Source organism: Battus philenor, unplaced genomic scaffold, assembly GCF_028537555.1.
Source record: "Battus philenor isolate CCGP_79_NKW_IND1 unplaced genomic scaffold, ilBatPhil1.0.hap1 SCAF_15, whole genome shotgun sequence".
In the NCBI taxonomy this organism is placed as follows: Eukaryota; Metazoa; Arthropoda; class Insecta; order Lepidoptera; family Papilionidae; genus Battus; species Battus philenor.
This window is the reverse complement of record NW_027181677.1, coordinates 7,818,902-7,835,648: the sequence shown is the minus strand read 5'-3', so window position 1 is coordinate 7,835,648 and position 16,747 is coordinate 7,818,902. Positions and strand designations below refer to the sequence as shown.

General features: G+C 32.7%; 2 protein-coding genes across 2 annotated transcripts; both read right to left on the bottom strand.

Annotated features, from left to right (window-relative positions):
• Window positions 1-51: 51 nt before the first annotated feature.
• LOC137918958 (dynein regulatory complex protein 1-like) lies at window positions 52-11,705 on the bottom strand. The gene is made up of 16 exons (XM_068761904.1): window positions 11,502-11,705; window positions 10,582-10,769; window positions 9,415-9,650; window positions 8,647-8,853; window positions 7,233-7,400; window positions 6,565-6,943; window positions 6,319-6,404; window positions 5,683-5,808; window positions 5,485-5,613; window positions 5,344-5,380; window positions 5,176-5,263; window positions 4,202-4,281; window positions 3,623-3,751; window positions 1,816-1,918; window positions 1,520-1,683; window positions 52-267 (listed from the first exon to the last, which is right to left on the bottom strand). The coding sequence occupies exons 1-16, from the start codon at window positions 11,642-11,644 to the stop codon at window positions 86-88; spliced, it is 2,445 nt and encodes an 814-aa protein (XP_068618005.1). The 5' UTR covers window positions 11,645-11,705; the 3' UTR covers window positions 52-85.
• A 1,210-nt stretch (window positions 11,706-12,915) lies between these two features.
• Window positions 12,916-16,202, bottom strand: RpL11 (ribosomal protein L11). Its single transcript, XM_068761921.1, has 5 exons — window positions 16,118-16,202; window positions 15,723-15,875; window positions 15,315-15,464; window positions 14,221-14,368; window positions 12,916-13,069 (listed from the first exon to the last, which is right to left on the bottom strand). The coding sequence occupies exons 1-5, from the start codon at window positions 16,121-16,123 to the stop codon at window positions 12,942-12,944; spliced, it is 585 nt and encodes a 194-aa protein (XP_068618022.1). The 5' UTR covers window positions 16,124-16,202; the 3' UTR covers window positions 12,916-12,941.
• Between the last annotated feature and the right edge of the window lie 545 nt (window positions 16,203-16,747).

Below are 16,747 nucleotides of genomic sequence, written 5' to 3'. Positions count from 1 at the left end.
GACGGATATTACGTTTTAACAAAAAAGAAACATCGTTTAAATTGCCAAATTTATCATTTATTCACTATATATCTTTCACAAATTTCTATTGAATTGGTGGAAGTGTTGATGTCGGCGCTGTATCAGGTATCGGAGCAGTAAACGCACGTCGCTTTATTCTTTTACGCGAGGTTGGAGGCAGTTCTGGGAGTGCGCCACGAACAAGTCGCCTCAACGCAGCGTTACGCATTCTTAATTCTACGACGTCTTCGTGTAGTCGCTCGCGTTCTGTTTAAAGGATTTCATTATCATCATGTCAGTGGAAGATAATGAAATCATGGCAGATCGCCACCATGACTGAACTTGCGCTGTCCGCACGCGTCCCTAGATGTCCCTAGAATTCCCTAGATTACGTCATAGCTCGGGGGTGCCTACCCACACCGCTTCTATCGGCTCGTGGTCGCCATTTGTAATTTTTGGCTCTAACCGAGCATATTATTATATTATAAAGGTTAATTAATAGATGTAATATTTTATTTTCTTTAAAAATTCCCAAACTCAAAACCAGAATCTAAATCAGCTATTGGTCAGTTACAATATTTATTATTTACGTCGACAATTCAGTAATAACAATTTATTTAATGTACAGTAGTCATAAGCGTATTTACTTCGTATCATCGTAAACATGTAAGCCGATAGATTGCTAATGCAAGGCTTAGGTCACCGCCAAAGAACGCCACGATGCCCTCCATTCATCGACCTCCCTTCCTACCAACGTCGCGTCTTCCGGCTGGTGATGGCCAATCGAAAGCATTTCGACTCGAATGGAAGGATAAAGGATAATTAAAAAATGTAATGATTTAATTTTCTTTAGCAGCATATTATAAATTTAAACACAAAATTCATACGAGCAATTGGTCAGCCTAAGTATTAGCTATTTATAACAAAAATTACTAAATAACAAGTAATAAAAGTACATTTAGTAATAATAGAGCTATTGACTTTCTATTGATACAAAATATTTCGATTGGGTGTTTAATATAAGTTGTAAATATATTCCTAACTGTCATATATTAAAAGTGTATCAATTATGTATATCAAGGATAGAGATTAAAACATTTACACAACTAAATAGACTCTTGTGTTTTTATTATAATATGTTAAATAATGAGAATGGACCTGTCTTCCATCTTAGATGCTGCTAGTTATAACATATGACAAGCATATAACATATAACAGCTGGACTTTGGCCTCCCCCATATATTTCCTATGGACAGGTGGGAAGTGGTCAGCATCTAATGCCTCTCCAGCTTTTGCGACCTTCACAATGGGATCTATCTTTCTTGTGGGTGGACGTTTTAGCGTAGCGCTTGCCGGATCTCCGCCCCAGAACCTTACAGCATCACCGGATTTCTGTTCTGCACACTATGGGGCCAGCTTTGTAAGAAAAGCTTATGGTATAAAGACAAAATAAAAAGTGGTATAACTTAGCGACATAAATTATTTAAAAAGAGACAATCAGAATACTTTAAAGTTTTACCTTGCAATATTGGAAGATAACTATTGAGACCGGCCAACAAGCCGTCCCAGAAACGATCTTTTTCAGATGGGAACACATTTTTGCATTGAAGCCAATATTGTGTTATCTCATCTGTGGTTAATTTACGGGAAGGTGTTGTAAAATCGGGCGGTTTAACGCTGTCACTAAAAAAGATATGTACGAATTAAATTATCGAATTAGAAATCATTTACGTAATAATTCATACAATTAGCGATTAACACAAAATATATTTATTAATTTAAATTAAGTTTTTAATAATTAAATAATAAACTTACTATATATCGTGCAATTTCTGTTTTTCAGGTGGAACGAACACTGACATGAAATCGTTCAAAGCAGTCAAAACCTGCACGGGCTCGATTTCCAGCAAATGGCCGGCTGAAATACAGTCAAGATCTGATGGAGTAACTTATTTAAAACAAATTTGTAATAAAACAAAATAATACTGGCAACACCTGTTACCGTAACAATACTCTTATTTGATTACATCGAACTCTTGTCTCCTAGTTTAGTTGTAATGAAACAAATATTTATTATTAAGTTCATTGACCGTTCCGCTCCGTGAACTCAGTTCTGATGAAGCTGTAAAAGCCTTAGGGCTAACAGCAACAAAGAAAATGCAATGCAGTGCAAATTTAATTCCTTCGAACAGGCTTTGCTAAGCACCTCCGAAAAGTAAATATATTTATATAATATACTCTTAAATATACATTTACACAAAATATTATTGGTCTCAATTTTCTTTACCTACTGCTACTGCCTGGTTCGAAATGATAATTCTATGAAGTGGCAAAAAATTCGATAGTTATCTATCTTCAAACGCTAATTTTACAAATGTTTTTTGCTGTCAAAAATTTTCTTATATGAAAATCAGCCATCAATCATGTGATACCATATCAATTATAAATCGCCCCTTCTGAAGAATAATACGACAAAAACCATTTTCATGTTTTAGTGTAATTGCAATTTTGAGCTGTTGGTGGTCAAATACACCTTGTTTATTTTTTCGGAGATTTCCTATGTGTATTTATAAAGATACAAAATATTAGCATTATATTCTACAAATTCAATGTTATTATTTATGTCTAGAACAACGATGCTTAATATATTAGCAATATAATAACTATTTAGTAGGCAATGTTACTTTATCATGTTAATCGCATAAGGAATTCAGTCGCTTATTTTGATATACGCTATTAGCATGTTATTACTATGTGATTCCAATTACTAAAGCTTTAAACAACAACTCGACGAATTCATGTGCATGTGTGGACATACCTTGGCAGTATCATTCATTCTACACGTCTTTAGTATCGACAGGTCAAGAAGTATTGACATCAGAAAAAGAAGACCAATTGCCCTAGTAATAAAAGTCAACTACTTCTACAATCATTGATGACGTTTGATCCTATATTAAGATAATCTCAGTTTATTAATAAAATTTTCTTAAAAATTAAGAATTTTTGTTTTATGTTCAGTAAAAGAATACATATTTAATTATTATCTGCATTTTGTAAAATTACCCTGAATAACATTCTGATCGATTATTACTATAGACTTTATCTTAAGTTGTGTTATTTTATTAGAATAACCTGACAGAAGTTTATAAATTTTTTGTCCTTATTTTTGCGATGCTTTCCATTTTTCATTCATATCATTACATTATCAGATAGCATTTTAAACAAAGGAGCTATTAGACAAAATCGGTTTCTAATTTCCTCTGAACATTTTGGTTATTGCAGTAATCATAATATTCTGCGGAGGGTGAAATGATCTTTAATTCTATAAAAGTAATGTAAAATTGTTCCTTTCGTTACTTTTTCTTTTCTGCCGATTAACGCCCACACAGCCAGACAGGCCTCACCCAAAATCGCCACTTATCTTGCAATGGCCCGCACCTAGCGACTTCCAACGATCTTAACTATGTCTGTTTGTTTACTGTTTGTTTTTGAACCGATTTTTAAGTTGGAGTGTATTGTAAATTTTTTAAAATTTAGTACGCAGGTTGGTTGTTTCTTCATCCAGAGAATTTTTTTTATACTTTTCATAAGATTTGTCAAAAAAAAATAGATATTGAAATACCTGGACATAAAAAAGGATTTTCCTTGGTGGCGTAAGTTTGCGTAGAAGAAACAGTAACGCCACGCCCAACGCGTCTCCCAGATGCAGAGGCGCCTGTTTCCGATGTCACCCCCGTCACTATAGAGCTTCCTATTAAATACACAAACTATTTTCATAAGGAAACAATGGAGTAAATATTATCTTTAGGAATAAATAAAAAAAATAGCAATTTGATTTGGGCGATAAAATTAAAAAAAAGTAGAAGAAATTAAAAAAAAAAGTATTGAATTTCTGTCGACGGTTTTATACACGATAAACATAATATAAAAACTAAGCTGTCCAGTAAGGCACACTTTTATGTGCGTTTTGTTTAATAGTTGCAATAAACCACATTCGCACATCACGGGTGACCCCAATTAAAAAGCGTAAATGGTGCATTGAGAGTTCACAGGTGAGCCGTGTGGTCTATACGGAAGAACAGCGTTCATCGTGTTAATAAAAATAAAATATCATAGGTGATTAGTCTTACCTAATATTTTAAGTATCTTATTAAGTTAGTTTTATTTATAATATTAACCAAAGAATTTCCGAAAATTTTACCTTGGGGATTGCCACATTTTTGAATAATCTCATCGGCCTCAATCATCAGCTGCTGTTCATCTGGTGACAACTCACGGCTCCTGTTTATACTAGTGTTTTAGATATTACAAAACGAATTATTCAAATAACAACTATAGAAAAGAAATGGACATTGAAAATGTAACAGTTTACATATGATTTGCATTGAACGCTGATCTATACTAAACCGTGTCATCTTTGTTTTGGTCGTAAGACTTGAAATGCAGAATAAAGAATAAAGGCCTCCCTTCTTAATTGTCAATAAGATCAGTTCGAAGCGGCCTGCATTCATCGTGTTCTGATATCTTAATAAATGTCGACTGCGATTCAACGGACGTCCAGCGCTTCGCTTGCCGGTCCATAGTTTTCAGTCAAGAACCTTAAGGCTCTAACAACTGTTCTGCTTCTTCAACTTGCAAACCTGTTGACCTACGACGATTACTTACATTCGTCTACGGATTTTCTCAAACCAGACTTGATCTCAATCGTAGAGGAATCCCGAGCATAGGTTTTTTCACTGTGTTACTTAATGCGTGGATTATATATCGTAAAAGGCGATTAGAAATACAACATCTTTCACTGTGCTAGTTCCATGTCTCTCCCAGATGATCTCTCCCTGACTAAGCCCGGCTGTAAAACAGTCTACGTCGATCATCGGGCGGAGGCCATGAAACCCATCTTCATCGACTTTTAGACTACGAACCGGTTACAGGAGCTTAGAGAATCTAAATGGGAAAAAACCCTCTCTTCATTAAGGATGACGATGCGAGGAGGATCATTTTAAGACCGTTTTTTGCGTTTTCAATTTCATAAAGATTACTCTATAAAGACGAATAATATTTATCTATTTAAAAACATAACTAATATTAAATAAAAATAAAATAATATTCTATATATATATATATATATATAGAATATAATCAAAGTACAGCGAATTTAAAAATAAAACTATTTACTTGAATCCAACATGAATTGTGCGAGATGTGCTGGCTGATGCACTCCTGACGATCATGCTACTTCTAACCTTTATGGACGACCGTTCTCCTACACAAAAATATCACTTTCATTAACAAAGCCATAAGTATTTTTAAATAATTTGGTTAATAATAAAATTATTTGTATACCGCGATTGCCTTTATATATACTTGGATGAGAATCATCCTGTAAACAAAGACAAATTTTATTTAAAATTTTGGTAAAATATTTAAAAATCACATTTCATGTGATGGAGATAAAGTGATAAAATCAAATAAGTTAATACTAACACCAGAAAGTTGTTCTAAAGAATCCGACATCGTTCCGTATTCCATGCCAACACATGTGGAACAAAACGCATAATTCAAAAAAGTCTTGCACAATAGATCAATATCTTTTTCTGCTTGAATCTCCAACGCCTGAAAATATATTTCATTGTTATAATTATATTCGATAACACCTAAAAATACAGTTTGCATTGTAATTACCATGAAAATTGAATCTAGTGTACATAGATTTTTAGAAGACGCTTTATGTTTTTCTATCAATTTCAGTAATCGATCTTCCACTAGAAAGCCTGTATTGTCAGCTACTAATTTCAATATATGTTGAATCTGAAACGAGACACATACAATATTTTGAAACACAAATTAAAATTTAAAGAGCAAGAGGTTCATCACCATCAATAAAACCGCAGGAGAACCACTGCTGTAGATTGGCCTCCCCTAATGTATCCAATAACTGTGGCAAAAAGCGGCCTCCGTTCAGCACCTTAGCAAGCAAGCAAGGTCGTCTGTCCACCTTATGTGTGAACATCCTTCGTTTTGCTCGCCGGTGCTACTCATACACGGTCTCTCAATTTTCTCCAGGCTATTACAACACTAATTGTACAGGGTAGAGTAAATGTCTCAAGATTTCGCCTCATTTAAAAATGGACGATTGAAATGACCACCTGCTTACAACCAAGGACATGAAGAATAAAATATTTTAGAATATATAATTTATTAACACTATATCATAGTACAATGCAACTAATTCTAATGCAATGAAAAAAAAAAACTGCGCGAATCTATGGAGAGAATCCTAAAAAAACCTTAGAAAAAATTACACAACATGTATATTACCAATTTGTTTTTTGCTTCTCTAGTTGCAACTTTTGAACTATCTCCTTTATATTCGTCTTCGACAATTGGTGTTGCTTCTTCTGATTCTGAAATACGAATTTTATTCATTTATTAATGAACATTACTATTCGCATTAAGAAGATATTTTGAAGATATTTCTAATTTTTTTTGGTCTATGTACATATTAGCGTGATACTACGTACAGATTGGTGTGTATGTTAAACAATGATAATTGAGATTGCTTACCATATTTGGCCAATGGGCTCCTTGGGAACTTAGGCGGTGGCGGTGGAGGTGGTTCTGCTAAAATATGAGCGTGCAAAGCCACTTCCGTGTTTCGAATTTCACGAGCAAGTTCAATGCAATGCGATTCAGACATACGCCAAACTTGACTAAACTTATAATTGTTTACTTTAGAAAAATGGCGAGACTTCTTTTCCAAGTCATCCATTGCTTGCATCAATTTAATGATTTCTGCATCAGCTTTTATTTCCTCAATAGCGCCATCTTCAGCAGCTTTTCGAATTTTCGCTCGTAAATTATTTGCTACGTCAGACATTTTATTTAATTTCCGTTTTTGTTGTGACCGCACAAACACATTTTCTTCTTCTCTTTTTTTCAAAACCTAATTACCATGAGGACTAGATAAATGGTTTACTAAAGACTACGTTAAAATAGAACAAAAAAGAAAAAAAAAAATATACCACTACACTTCATCACATTCCTTCGCACAAAGAAATAGTTAATTTACCTTTGAGGTTATCTATGAAAGACAAGTCTGTCTCCACTACACTTGTGAAATCTAGATAAAAGCTTTGTCAACAAAATTCATGTATTTAAAAAAATGAGTTTTTAGAAGTTATTTAATTAAAAGGACACGAGAAGAGGTTTATATATGCAAGCTACATACATACTTGATAATTATATCCGATTTTTTCTGTATTAATAAGGCATGTGGTTTTTAATTTCTCAAGTTCTTTTTGCAACTCTTGAATTAATGATTCAAGTTCGATTTTCGCTTCTCGATATTTAGTATGGTGATCCCACATAATAGCTTCCACTTCTTCTTTATGCTCGTCAAGCTGCGATGAAAAAGTTTTTTAGGTATTTAACCACTGCTTAACATATGAGTTCAAGTTGCAATAGAATGTATTAATGCTCTAGTTGAATTAAGTAATAATAATTTAGTATGATTAGACTGGAAACGTCATAAGATTCCTTATGACAAATGTATCTTTGTCAGTATTTTCCAGAATACCGCTTTCAACTTTTTTGCCTTTTATAAATACTATTTAGCCGTTTATATAAATACCCATATTGGTAGCTTCACTGGGTTTATGGTGGCAAGCAATGATGGCGCGTAAGTCAAGTTTTAAGGCTTTCTCTGGAGTTTCCACCGCGCGTATATTGATAAGTTCAGTACATAATAATAAGCACATAATAACCGGCGTAAGCGGGCTTGATCGCATACATGATCGACGTAGTATACAGATTAGGACTCTAAAACCCATATGAAACAAACCTATCGTCATAAATTACACTAGTAATATTTCGGTACATTTTTCGCACAAGCATCAAAGCTGAAATAAGGGGGGGATTAACGGTGAGCTTATGGGAAACAGAGTGAGGAAGGCACTTGTCCTAAAGCTCGTTTACGTAATACAGCTCGAAAACTCCCGCGGCAACCTCTTCTTGGGTCGATACATCAAATGCATTTTCGAGCTCTTAGATCGCTTAGGAGGGTATTTAAAACCAACCTTAACGAGAATGGCTTATTTTTGATTGGCTTCAAATTGCTTTTCAAGGTATTTGTCTTATTGCGGAAAACGTCCCTCGGGCTCAGAACAGCGCGACGTTTGAATGTCCCCGATGGGATTGTTTTGTAGATATTGGCATCTATAATTATTGTTGTGGATGGATCGGTATATCATATCCATTACTAGCGCTGCCGTAATGGATCTGTGGCGACTCTCTCGCCCACATAACATTCAACGTGCCCAAACGCGAAACTAAGTTTCCCTGATGTCACACATTCACACGCACTACTTATAGACACACGACCCGCATTGAAAAAACAAGCTGTTCGATTTTATTGGTTATGCTACATTCATTATACAAGTGAACATCAACTATCCTAGTTTTATTGCACCAAAACAGAAGACAATATCCCGTAGATCAATGCCCATTTAATGAATTGGGTTATCGTTGGTGGTTCGAGTTCTACAGCGAGATCCTCTTCGTGCATGTATCATGATGCACCCGTGGCCCTACACATGATTTGAAGTTTAAATCAACGTAAAAAGTAGGTGGACATAATTGTCAATATACCTGTGTAAACTTGTACTCCATGTGAGCGATTTCTTCCTTATCCCTTTGTTTATATAAAGCTTCCCACCGTTTGTTATTATGATCAACCAAAGCTTCACGTTCAATGCTTATTGCTTGCTCTATAAGGGATAATTGCTTTTCATACGCTCTTTGCATGATGGTTACTTGTTTTTCGATTCGATCTGACAATTCTTTTATATCTTTATCCTATAGAAATATAAAGTTAACAATAACATATTCAATGTAACCAAGTTTAATAAATCTATATATATATATGTATATATAGAGGGGTGTATATATATACGTGTATATTTATGTGTGTGTGTATATATAAAAGAGATTTCACCAACGTACTAAATCATCACTATATCTGTGAAACCATAAGACTTAGAAACTTGAAATTTGGTAGAAATATTCCTTTCACCGAGAAAAGATCAGCTAAAATCGTATTATACGAATCTCTACCTGCAACGTGATTGAGGAAGCGTTCTTAAAAAATGCATATTTTATAACAATGGCTGTTATAGGTATTTAACTTAGCCAATATTTTTATGAGAGAAAATTATACATAAAAAGTGAAAATTATACATAAAAAAGCAATATACTCGTACGCCACATAAAGCAGGCTGGACAGAGCTATTTTATATTTTGAAAGTATTTTCCTTTATTAATTCGATATTACTTTATGTATTTCATGAAACACGATTATGAATGTTCTTTGGATAATATATACATAATAAGATAAATTAAAGGGGGCTAAAAACTTACTTGTTTTTTTAAATCTTCATAATAAGCTCTATCAGTGCTTTGTAAATCCTGTTTTAATTCTTCAATAAGTTGATTTTTCTGCTCCAACAATGCTGCACACTTTTGTTTCTGGTTATTAATCTCTGCGTCTATATCCAATGGATCTTTTATCTCCAACATCACATCCCAGTGAGATGTAATAGCGTCATATTGTATTTGAGCTTCTGCAGCTTCGTTCTCGATCTTCTCTAAGTCATCTACGCAAGAATGTATTGTTTTAAAATCATAACCATGAAAATCATTCATATTATCCCTAAGACGAATAAAATTTTGATATTTATAATGTTTAAATTTTGTTTTAATGTCTGTTTTATATATTACTGTACCACGCCGGTTTCGAGCGGCCCTTGTACACTTGTGTGTTATTTTATAAAAATCATTCAGAGTAATTTTAAAATGCAAAAAAATATATTCTCTAAGTTTTGCACCTGCAAGAGTTATATTTTAAAAATATGTGTTTTAATAAAGAACGCCACATTCAACACTCTTTGTGGTTGAAATTTTGTAAAATCTCGTAGCTAACCTCAACCCGGTAGAACAAAAATTTCTAAAAAAATTCAAGTCTCTAAAATTGTATGTAGAAATGGTCGTTCTATATCTATAGTTCTGGAGATATCGTGATGAATCTGTCGTCGTTGTTTCAGCCCACAGAGGCCCACCGCAAGGCATAGGTCTCCCTCAAAGATATCTATGAGAGGATATACTATAATCACAACGTTTGGCAGTCGATTTGGCGACCGCGGTATAGTGTTAAGGTACGCAGAGAACGCTGCTGTCCATCCACTAGAAACTTGTTTGTCACCAGCGGCAATCCACAACGCAGAAAGCGTGAATTGTGTAAGATTGCTAGTGATTAATTAACTTAAGATTGTATCCCGGGAATCGATCCCGCAACTCTCAGTCCTCGTTGGTTGTGATGGTGTTGTTGGTTACTACCGATGAATCAGTGCACAGGTGAAACTGTAATATATATATATATATATATATATATATATATATATATATATATATATATATATATATATATATATATATTGATAAATTTAGTAAAATTTAAATACAATTTCAAGTTTCCAAGATCTAAGTGTGGGAAAATTTATTACATTTGTATTTTAGACAATTACATACTTTTCATAGCAATCGAGAATAATTCTCGTCGAATAACTTCGCGTTCATCTGTCGTGACTTTAACATTAGTTACTTTAGCAGCGCCTTCAAGCGTTAAGCGTTGCAGCTCTTCAGCGGCGTTAGCCGTAGCTTGTTCAATCAACCCCGGCTCTTCTTCTGCGCTTATTTCCTCAGCGGCTTGTTCCGCTCTATACCAAAGAAAATCAACGGAAATGTTTAGTCAACGTAATAATTAGTGATGTAGCTATAAGCAATTTAGGTAAATAACAATAGAATAATAATTACGCATCGTATAGACAAAATAAAATAAATGAGGAATTCGCTATTTGAAAAAATGTTAAAAGTGGATGATAATAAATATAACCAATATCTCTGCCATTTGGCGGCAGAGAATTATGGTGGCTTAAATAAAAAAAATACCGATAGATGTCGTAACGAACAATTTTATTTTCTCTTACAACTATTTTGTTCTTTTTACAGCATTTGTATTATGGAAACAATATATGTTACGCCCGTTTAAATGTAAACAGGAGCTGAATTTGTATGTATACACCTGGCCGGTTGCACCTTTAAATGTATTTATACGTGCATATTACATTTGTATACAAATAAGCTAAAATGTATATGTAAAAATTAACATTATTAACATAAGTTTTATTTACTACTTGTAACGATTATCCTAACATGGAAGTCTTTCTACTTCATTTCACTAGATTTTTTTTTATTTTCTTACGATTCATTAACGTAAATAAATATATACTTTCAAGTCACTTTCATGAGCTAATTTAGAGTTCGTTGCAAAATGATTAAGAATCTTGCAACTCTAAAACATCTGATTTGATTATTAGAATCTATTAAAACCAGTCATATTGTTTACTATCTGTATATTTTATAACACACTTTTTGGTTTTACCGTTTACCTTTTAAGAGCCTCTTGCCTTTTTTTAATACGTAAGGCCCTCCCCGCTTTTCGTTCGTTAGGATCCTGGGATGTGACTTGAGGTTCTTTTGGCGCCAAGACATCTTCCTCATCGTCTTCATATCCTCCAAATTTTCCAGCCATTATACAATATTTACATTAAAATAATATGTACACACGAAAATCAACTATCGCTTTTTTGATATTTAAGTTGCCATAGTTACTGCTACCATGAACTATAACAGTAAATGCGTCGTCGTGTATTATCTGTTGTGTCCTACCAAAACAGTCAAGGTTAGCCTAAAAATTCCTTTTATTGGGACTTAAACCATTTAACAATTTATACAAAAATACATTAAAATACTATAACAACAACGTTTGTTTATCTTTTAACTGCCTGTCCAGCGCCCGCTTCGTTAACTTTTAATAAAACACAAAAAAAAACACGTTTGAGCGCCCTCCCAACCTCCTTGTGGGTGGTATTTCGTAAAATCCGTACATCCATAACTGATCCCATCTCAGGGTTACCACACCACATCGTCCTCAGTCACAAAAACCGAGCATCACAGTTTACAAACCGCTTCTGGGACAGCAGATTCCGCAGAACTCTCAACTTAAGCTAGAAACTAGAGCGATCACGTAGGACGTACACTTACACTCACACATGTGTAATTAGCCGTCGTGTGAACGTGTGCTATCTACTGTCCCATTTTGGCATCGGGCTAGTTTCATTTTGTTAAGTCCGTGGACCCTTCAGTTCCGATAAACTTGCAAAACCCTTCAGGTTAGCAGCATTCATCAACTGATACAATATATACTGATCTAAGTGAATCAAATAACATCTGTAGGTCACTTTAAACTCATAAAAGGGAATATAATATTGTACTGCAGAAAATGTTATATGGCAATATCAAAATGTGGATTTAATTTTACTATTTGATTTATCACGTTAATGTTTGAGTCGGAAATTTAGCTTTGACATTTATTTTTAACATTGTTGTTAAAAATAAATATTCATGTCAATAAACATTCATATTACAATAAAGAAATGTTATGGTTTTAAAATACCATGTAATGTTCATTAAAAAATTACAAAATGATTCATGACCATTTTTGTCACCCATTATTTACTACATTTAATAGACCATTTATTAATCTTTGTGATAAATAGAATAAATACCTTATGCTTTATATATAAATGAAATGCATTACATAATTTTATATTTTTGTTATCAACACTTGATCATGTTATCTAGAACTAGCATTGCAGCTAACTCTCTAGTCACAAAGGTAAATATTTGTGAATGTGTTGTATATATTCTCGAGAATATATATCTGCAGTACAGAGAAACATGTGTATGTCTATTTATGAACAGGCTTTTTGTATCTGAGCAAATTTAAAATAAAACAGTAACTTCCTTATAAATTTTTATTACTTATTTTACTTTTTGCTGTTAAGGATGATACCATCATATTTCTGTTGGAACCACTTCATAGCATCTTCCTTTGTCAGGCGATGAGGGAATCCCACTTTGCCAGTTTTGCGTCTTCGATGAGCAACATTGAAACCTGTAAAAGAAGGAATTTGTCATAAGACACTGGGTTTTATCTTCTTTTCAGAGAAGAAATTGAACAAAATTAATACTATTTCACATAACATTGGACTTTTGTGCTTAAACCTATACTGGAAGAATTATCATCATAAGTACATCAAATCATTATTATAAGTACCAAACGCCTGTATATGTGCTATTAAAAATTTTCTCGTAATTACACTCACACCTGTTACATCACAAAAATCTTCACAAATAACTATGAAATATTTCATTATTAAGAATTTGAATTCATTGAAAAGAAACCACATAAAACAGTCTCACCTAGGAAATACCACAAAACCTAACAAATAACTGAAAATGGGAAAAAAATGTGTAACCATTATTCTTCATTACTAACCAGACCCTGCTTAATCTTTTTAATTGATTTTCAAAAGTTGTTTAATTTTGATTGCAAATTTCACATAGCACGCAAAAGGTTTGTGTGCACTACATTAATTTAAAAATGTGCATAGTACTACAGGAAACATTATACATTATCTTTAAATATATGTAATAATATAATAAATGTAATTTTGTACCCTTTCCTGATTGAGAATAATGAATAAGTCAGAACTCTCTTTGAGAAATGTTTGCTATTGCACATGAATTACAAAGAGAAAACAAATAATTTTCACTTCTGAACAAATGTGCCAACTTCATAGAAATATTTGAAATACACTACATAAAATTCACACAAAAGAAATTATATGATTCAAATGTGAGTCAAGCTCTGTCATGCCTAAGAAGAATAAGAATTAATTTTATTCATTATCTAGATTAGATTTCAGAATGTCTCAGACTGAAAATATGTATTACTCTAATAATGCTTTGTAAATATCCTTTCAATTTTAATAGGCATTTTAAATGATAATCCATATAATGGCATGGCATTGACCAAATTACTAATTTGCCACATAGCAATGTTTGATGAATATAAAGAAGCACTAGCCCACAAGTTCTGATCAGCAGGGATGCTGCCTTAATTCATAATACACATCATTTTTATACATCTTGACAAACAAATGGGTACATTGTAAGAATATTATAACATTTTTCTTTCATATTTAATTTGAAATTAAAAAATCTTATAGTTAAATTAAGAATCAAATTAAAGTTGTTACTAACCTGGCCTTCCTAGTACAACATAAAAGTCAAGACCGTAGATACCAATAGAAGGATCATACTTGATACCCAAGTCAATGTGTTCTTGAATACCAAAACCAAAGTTGCCTGTGGCAGAGAAGTTGTCACGCCTCAATTCATATTCTCTTACCTATAAAAGACAAAGATAAATTATGTTAACATAATACCCTGTACACAGAATAGTACCTGCCATACACTATAACAAAATTTTGGGTTGATTTTGAGAATAAAATGTCACTATCAATAGCTTACGAGTGCATTAGATTGTTCTCAAGTGCATGATGGACACCAAAGTTATAACAACCATTGGATTTTCCCAAATTATTTGAATAATCAGTCGCTATCAATATGTCAGCCTTATATACACTGTTTATAAACCAAATAACTACTAAGTAATTACAAAACTACATAAATGTGCAGCATGTTTTGGTAAACATGCCACAAATGAGACTGTGTGCACACAGATTAATACATCACAAGAATTTGTGTATGTACATGTTTATGTCTGCACACCATTTATTTACACCAAAAAACAGATACTCATCAAATCATCTACAAGTAGTTGCAAGCCGAATCTAAGACTATACAAACTTTTTTATTCAAGGTTGTCACTGGATATTGCATTGTATACCTACACAAAATTCTTGATTATAATGACATTTGCAATGTCATGAAATTATATGTTTAAGTAAACTGAGTAAAATTAAATGTTTCAAAAAAAATTACCTGAGAATTATTTTTCACCCATTATTACCAAGTTGAAATTACTAGTTTCAAACAAATGTCTAATATAGACTTAAAACAAAAAGTTCTTATGTGTAAATGATCATAGTAAAAACATTGTTATTTCGTTTAGTATTTTGGATAGTAATGTAAAAGTACCCAAAAGTTGCAATATGAAATATTTCTTTTGCATAAATTTACAAAGGAAGACAAATAAATATTGAAATCCTTGAACAATTTATGCTACATCAATGTAGTCTAACAACAAAAATTTAAACTGTTACTTGGTATGAAGAAAAAATACTTCTGTGACAGATATTTACTAGGGTTAGTAATATAATAATACAACTTACTTTCAGGCCCCTTTCAAGGATTTCCTCTGCCTTTGCTCCACGAACTGTGCAATGTACAGCAATCTTTTCATTACGACGGATACCGAAAGATCTAACAGTGTATCTCGCCTTGGAGAACACAGGCTGTTGACCGGTAAGTTGTTCCAATACCTACAACAAGCAAAATAATTGACTTGCAATTACCAATATTGTATCAAACCATTATAACTACAGATTACAAAATGATTAATAGTATGTACTATTTTGATTTATTATTTGGATTTACACAAACACTTGCCTGTATAGGTTAACAAGAATGTTAACCTATACAGGCAAGACACTAAAGTTTATAAACTGAGGATATAAATCTACTACGGCTAACAGATATTTGAATTTTTGAGTAAAGTATAGAGGTTAGCACAAAATTACCTTAGCGGCACGTGTCAGTCTGTCACCAGACTCTCCGACACAGATGTTCAAACATAATTTTCGTATATGCAGATTTCTCATAACATTTTTAGAGTTGTCTTTGGGAGGCTTCTTTTCTTTCTTATCCTTCTTGATTGCGGGCGGTGGTACACGCTGAAAACCATTTACATGATGTAGAATAATAAACACTTACTATGATAGCAAAACTCACATTTATTTTACAGAAACCCCTACTGGTTCTTATCCCGTGTAATACAAATTAACACCAAAAATAAGTCTTTAACGACTATAATAACATAATAATTCACAAATCGCACAACAAATATAAGTTACAATTATTGGGAAATCAACGATTAAGACAGATTTGTATCTCCGGTAAATAGAAAACAACCTACCGCCATGATCACAATTTTCTAAAAGAAATGAAGTATGGAACCTCAGTGTTGCCAAGCACTTAAATTAGAATTTTTCACATTGATGTCAAATTACCATAAAAAGATATAGCCTTTAAATTTTACTTATAAAAATATTTGCTGTCTGTAAATATTTCTGAAAATATTTATTTTTACCTGTAATTGATACATAAACAAATTCTTTTATAATAATAAACAAAATGTAAAATAAATAATTATACAAAAATGTAAATTTTTTTATTAAAGAATTTTTATGAAATACTCTAAACTATTTTATATAAGCAACCTGCCAGTATAAAACTCGTCAAAATCGGAGTTTAGCCGGCACAAACAGATAGACATAATATTATATATGCATTTAATAAAAAGCGTTATTTTAATATTACTAAGAGACACATCGATTTTATTTGCTTATATAGACGTACATAGACCTTTAGAAGTTCTCGATGAAAAAGTTATTTTCAGTTAAAAGTTAAAGTCGATAAAGGTTTTTACCAAATAAAAATATATATTGTATGACATAAACATTAGTTAACAATACGTTCCAAATAAAACAAATGCCGAGAAAAATCATTTTTGTTACAAATTACAAATGCTGTTAAATAATTACAA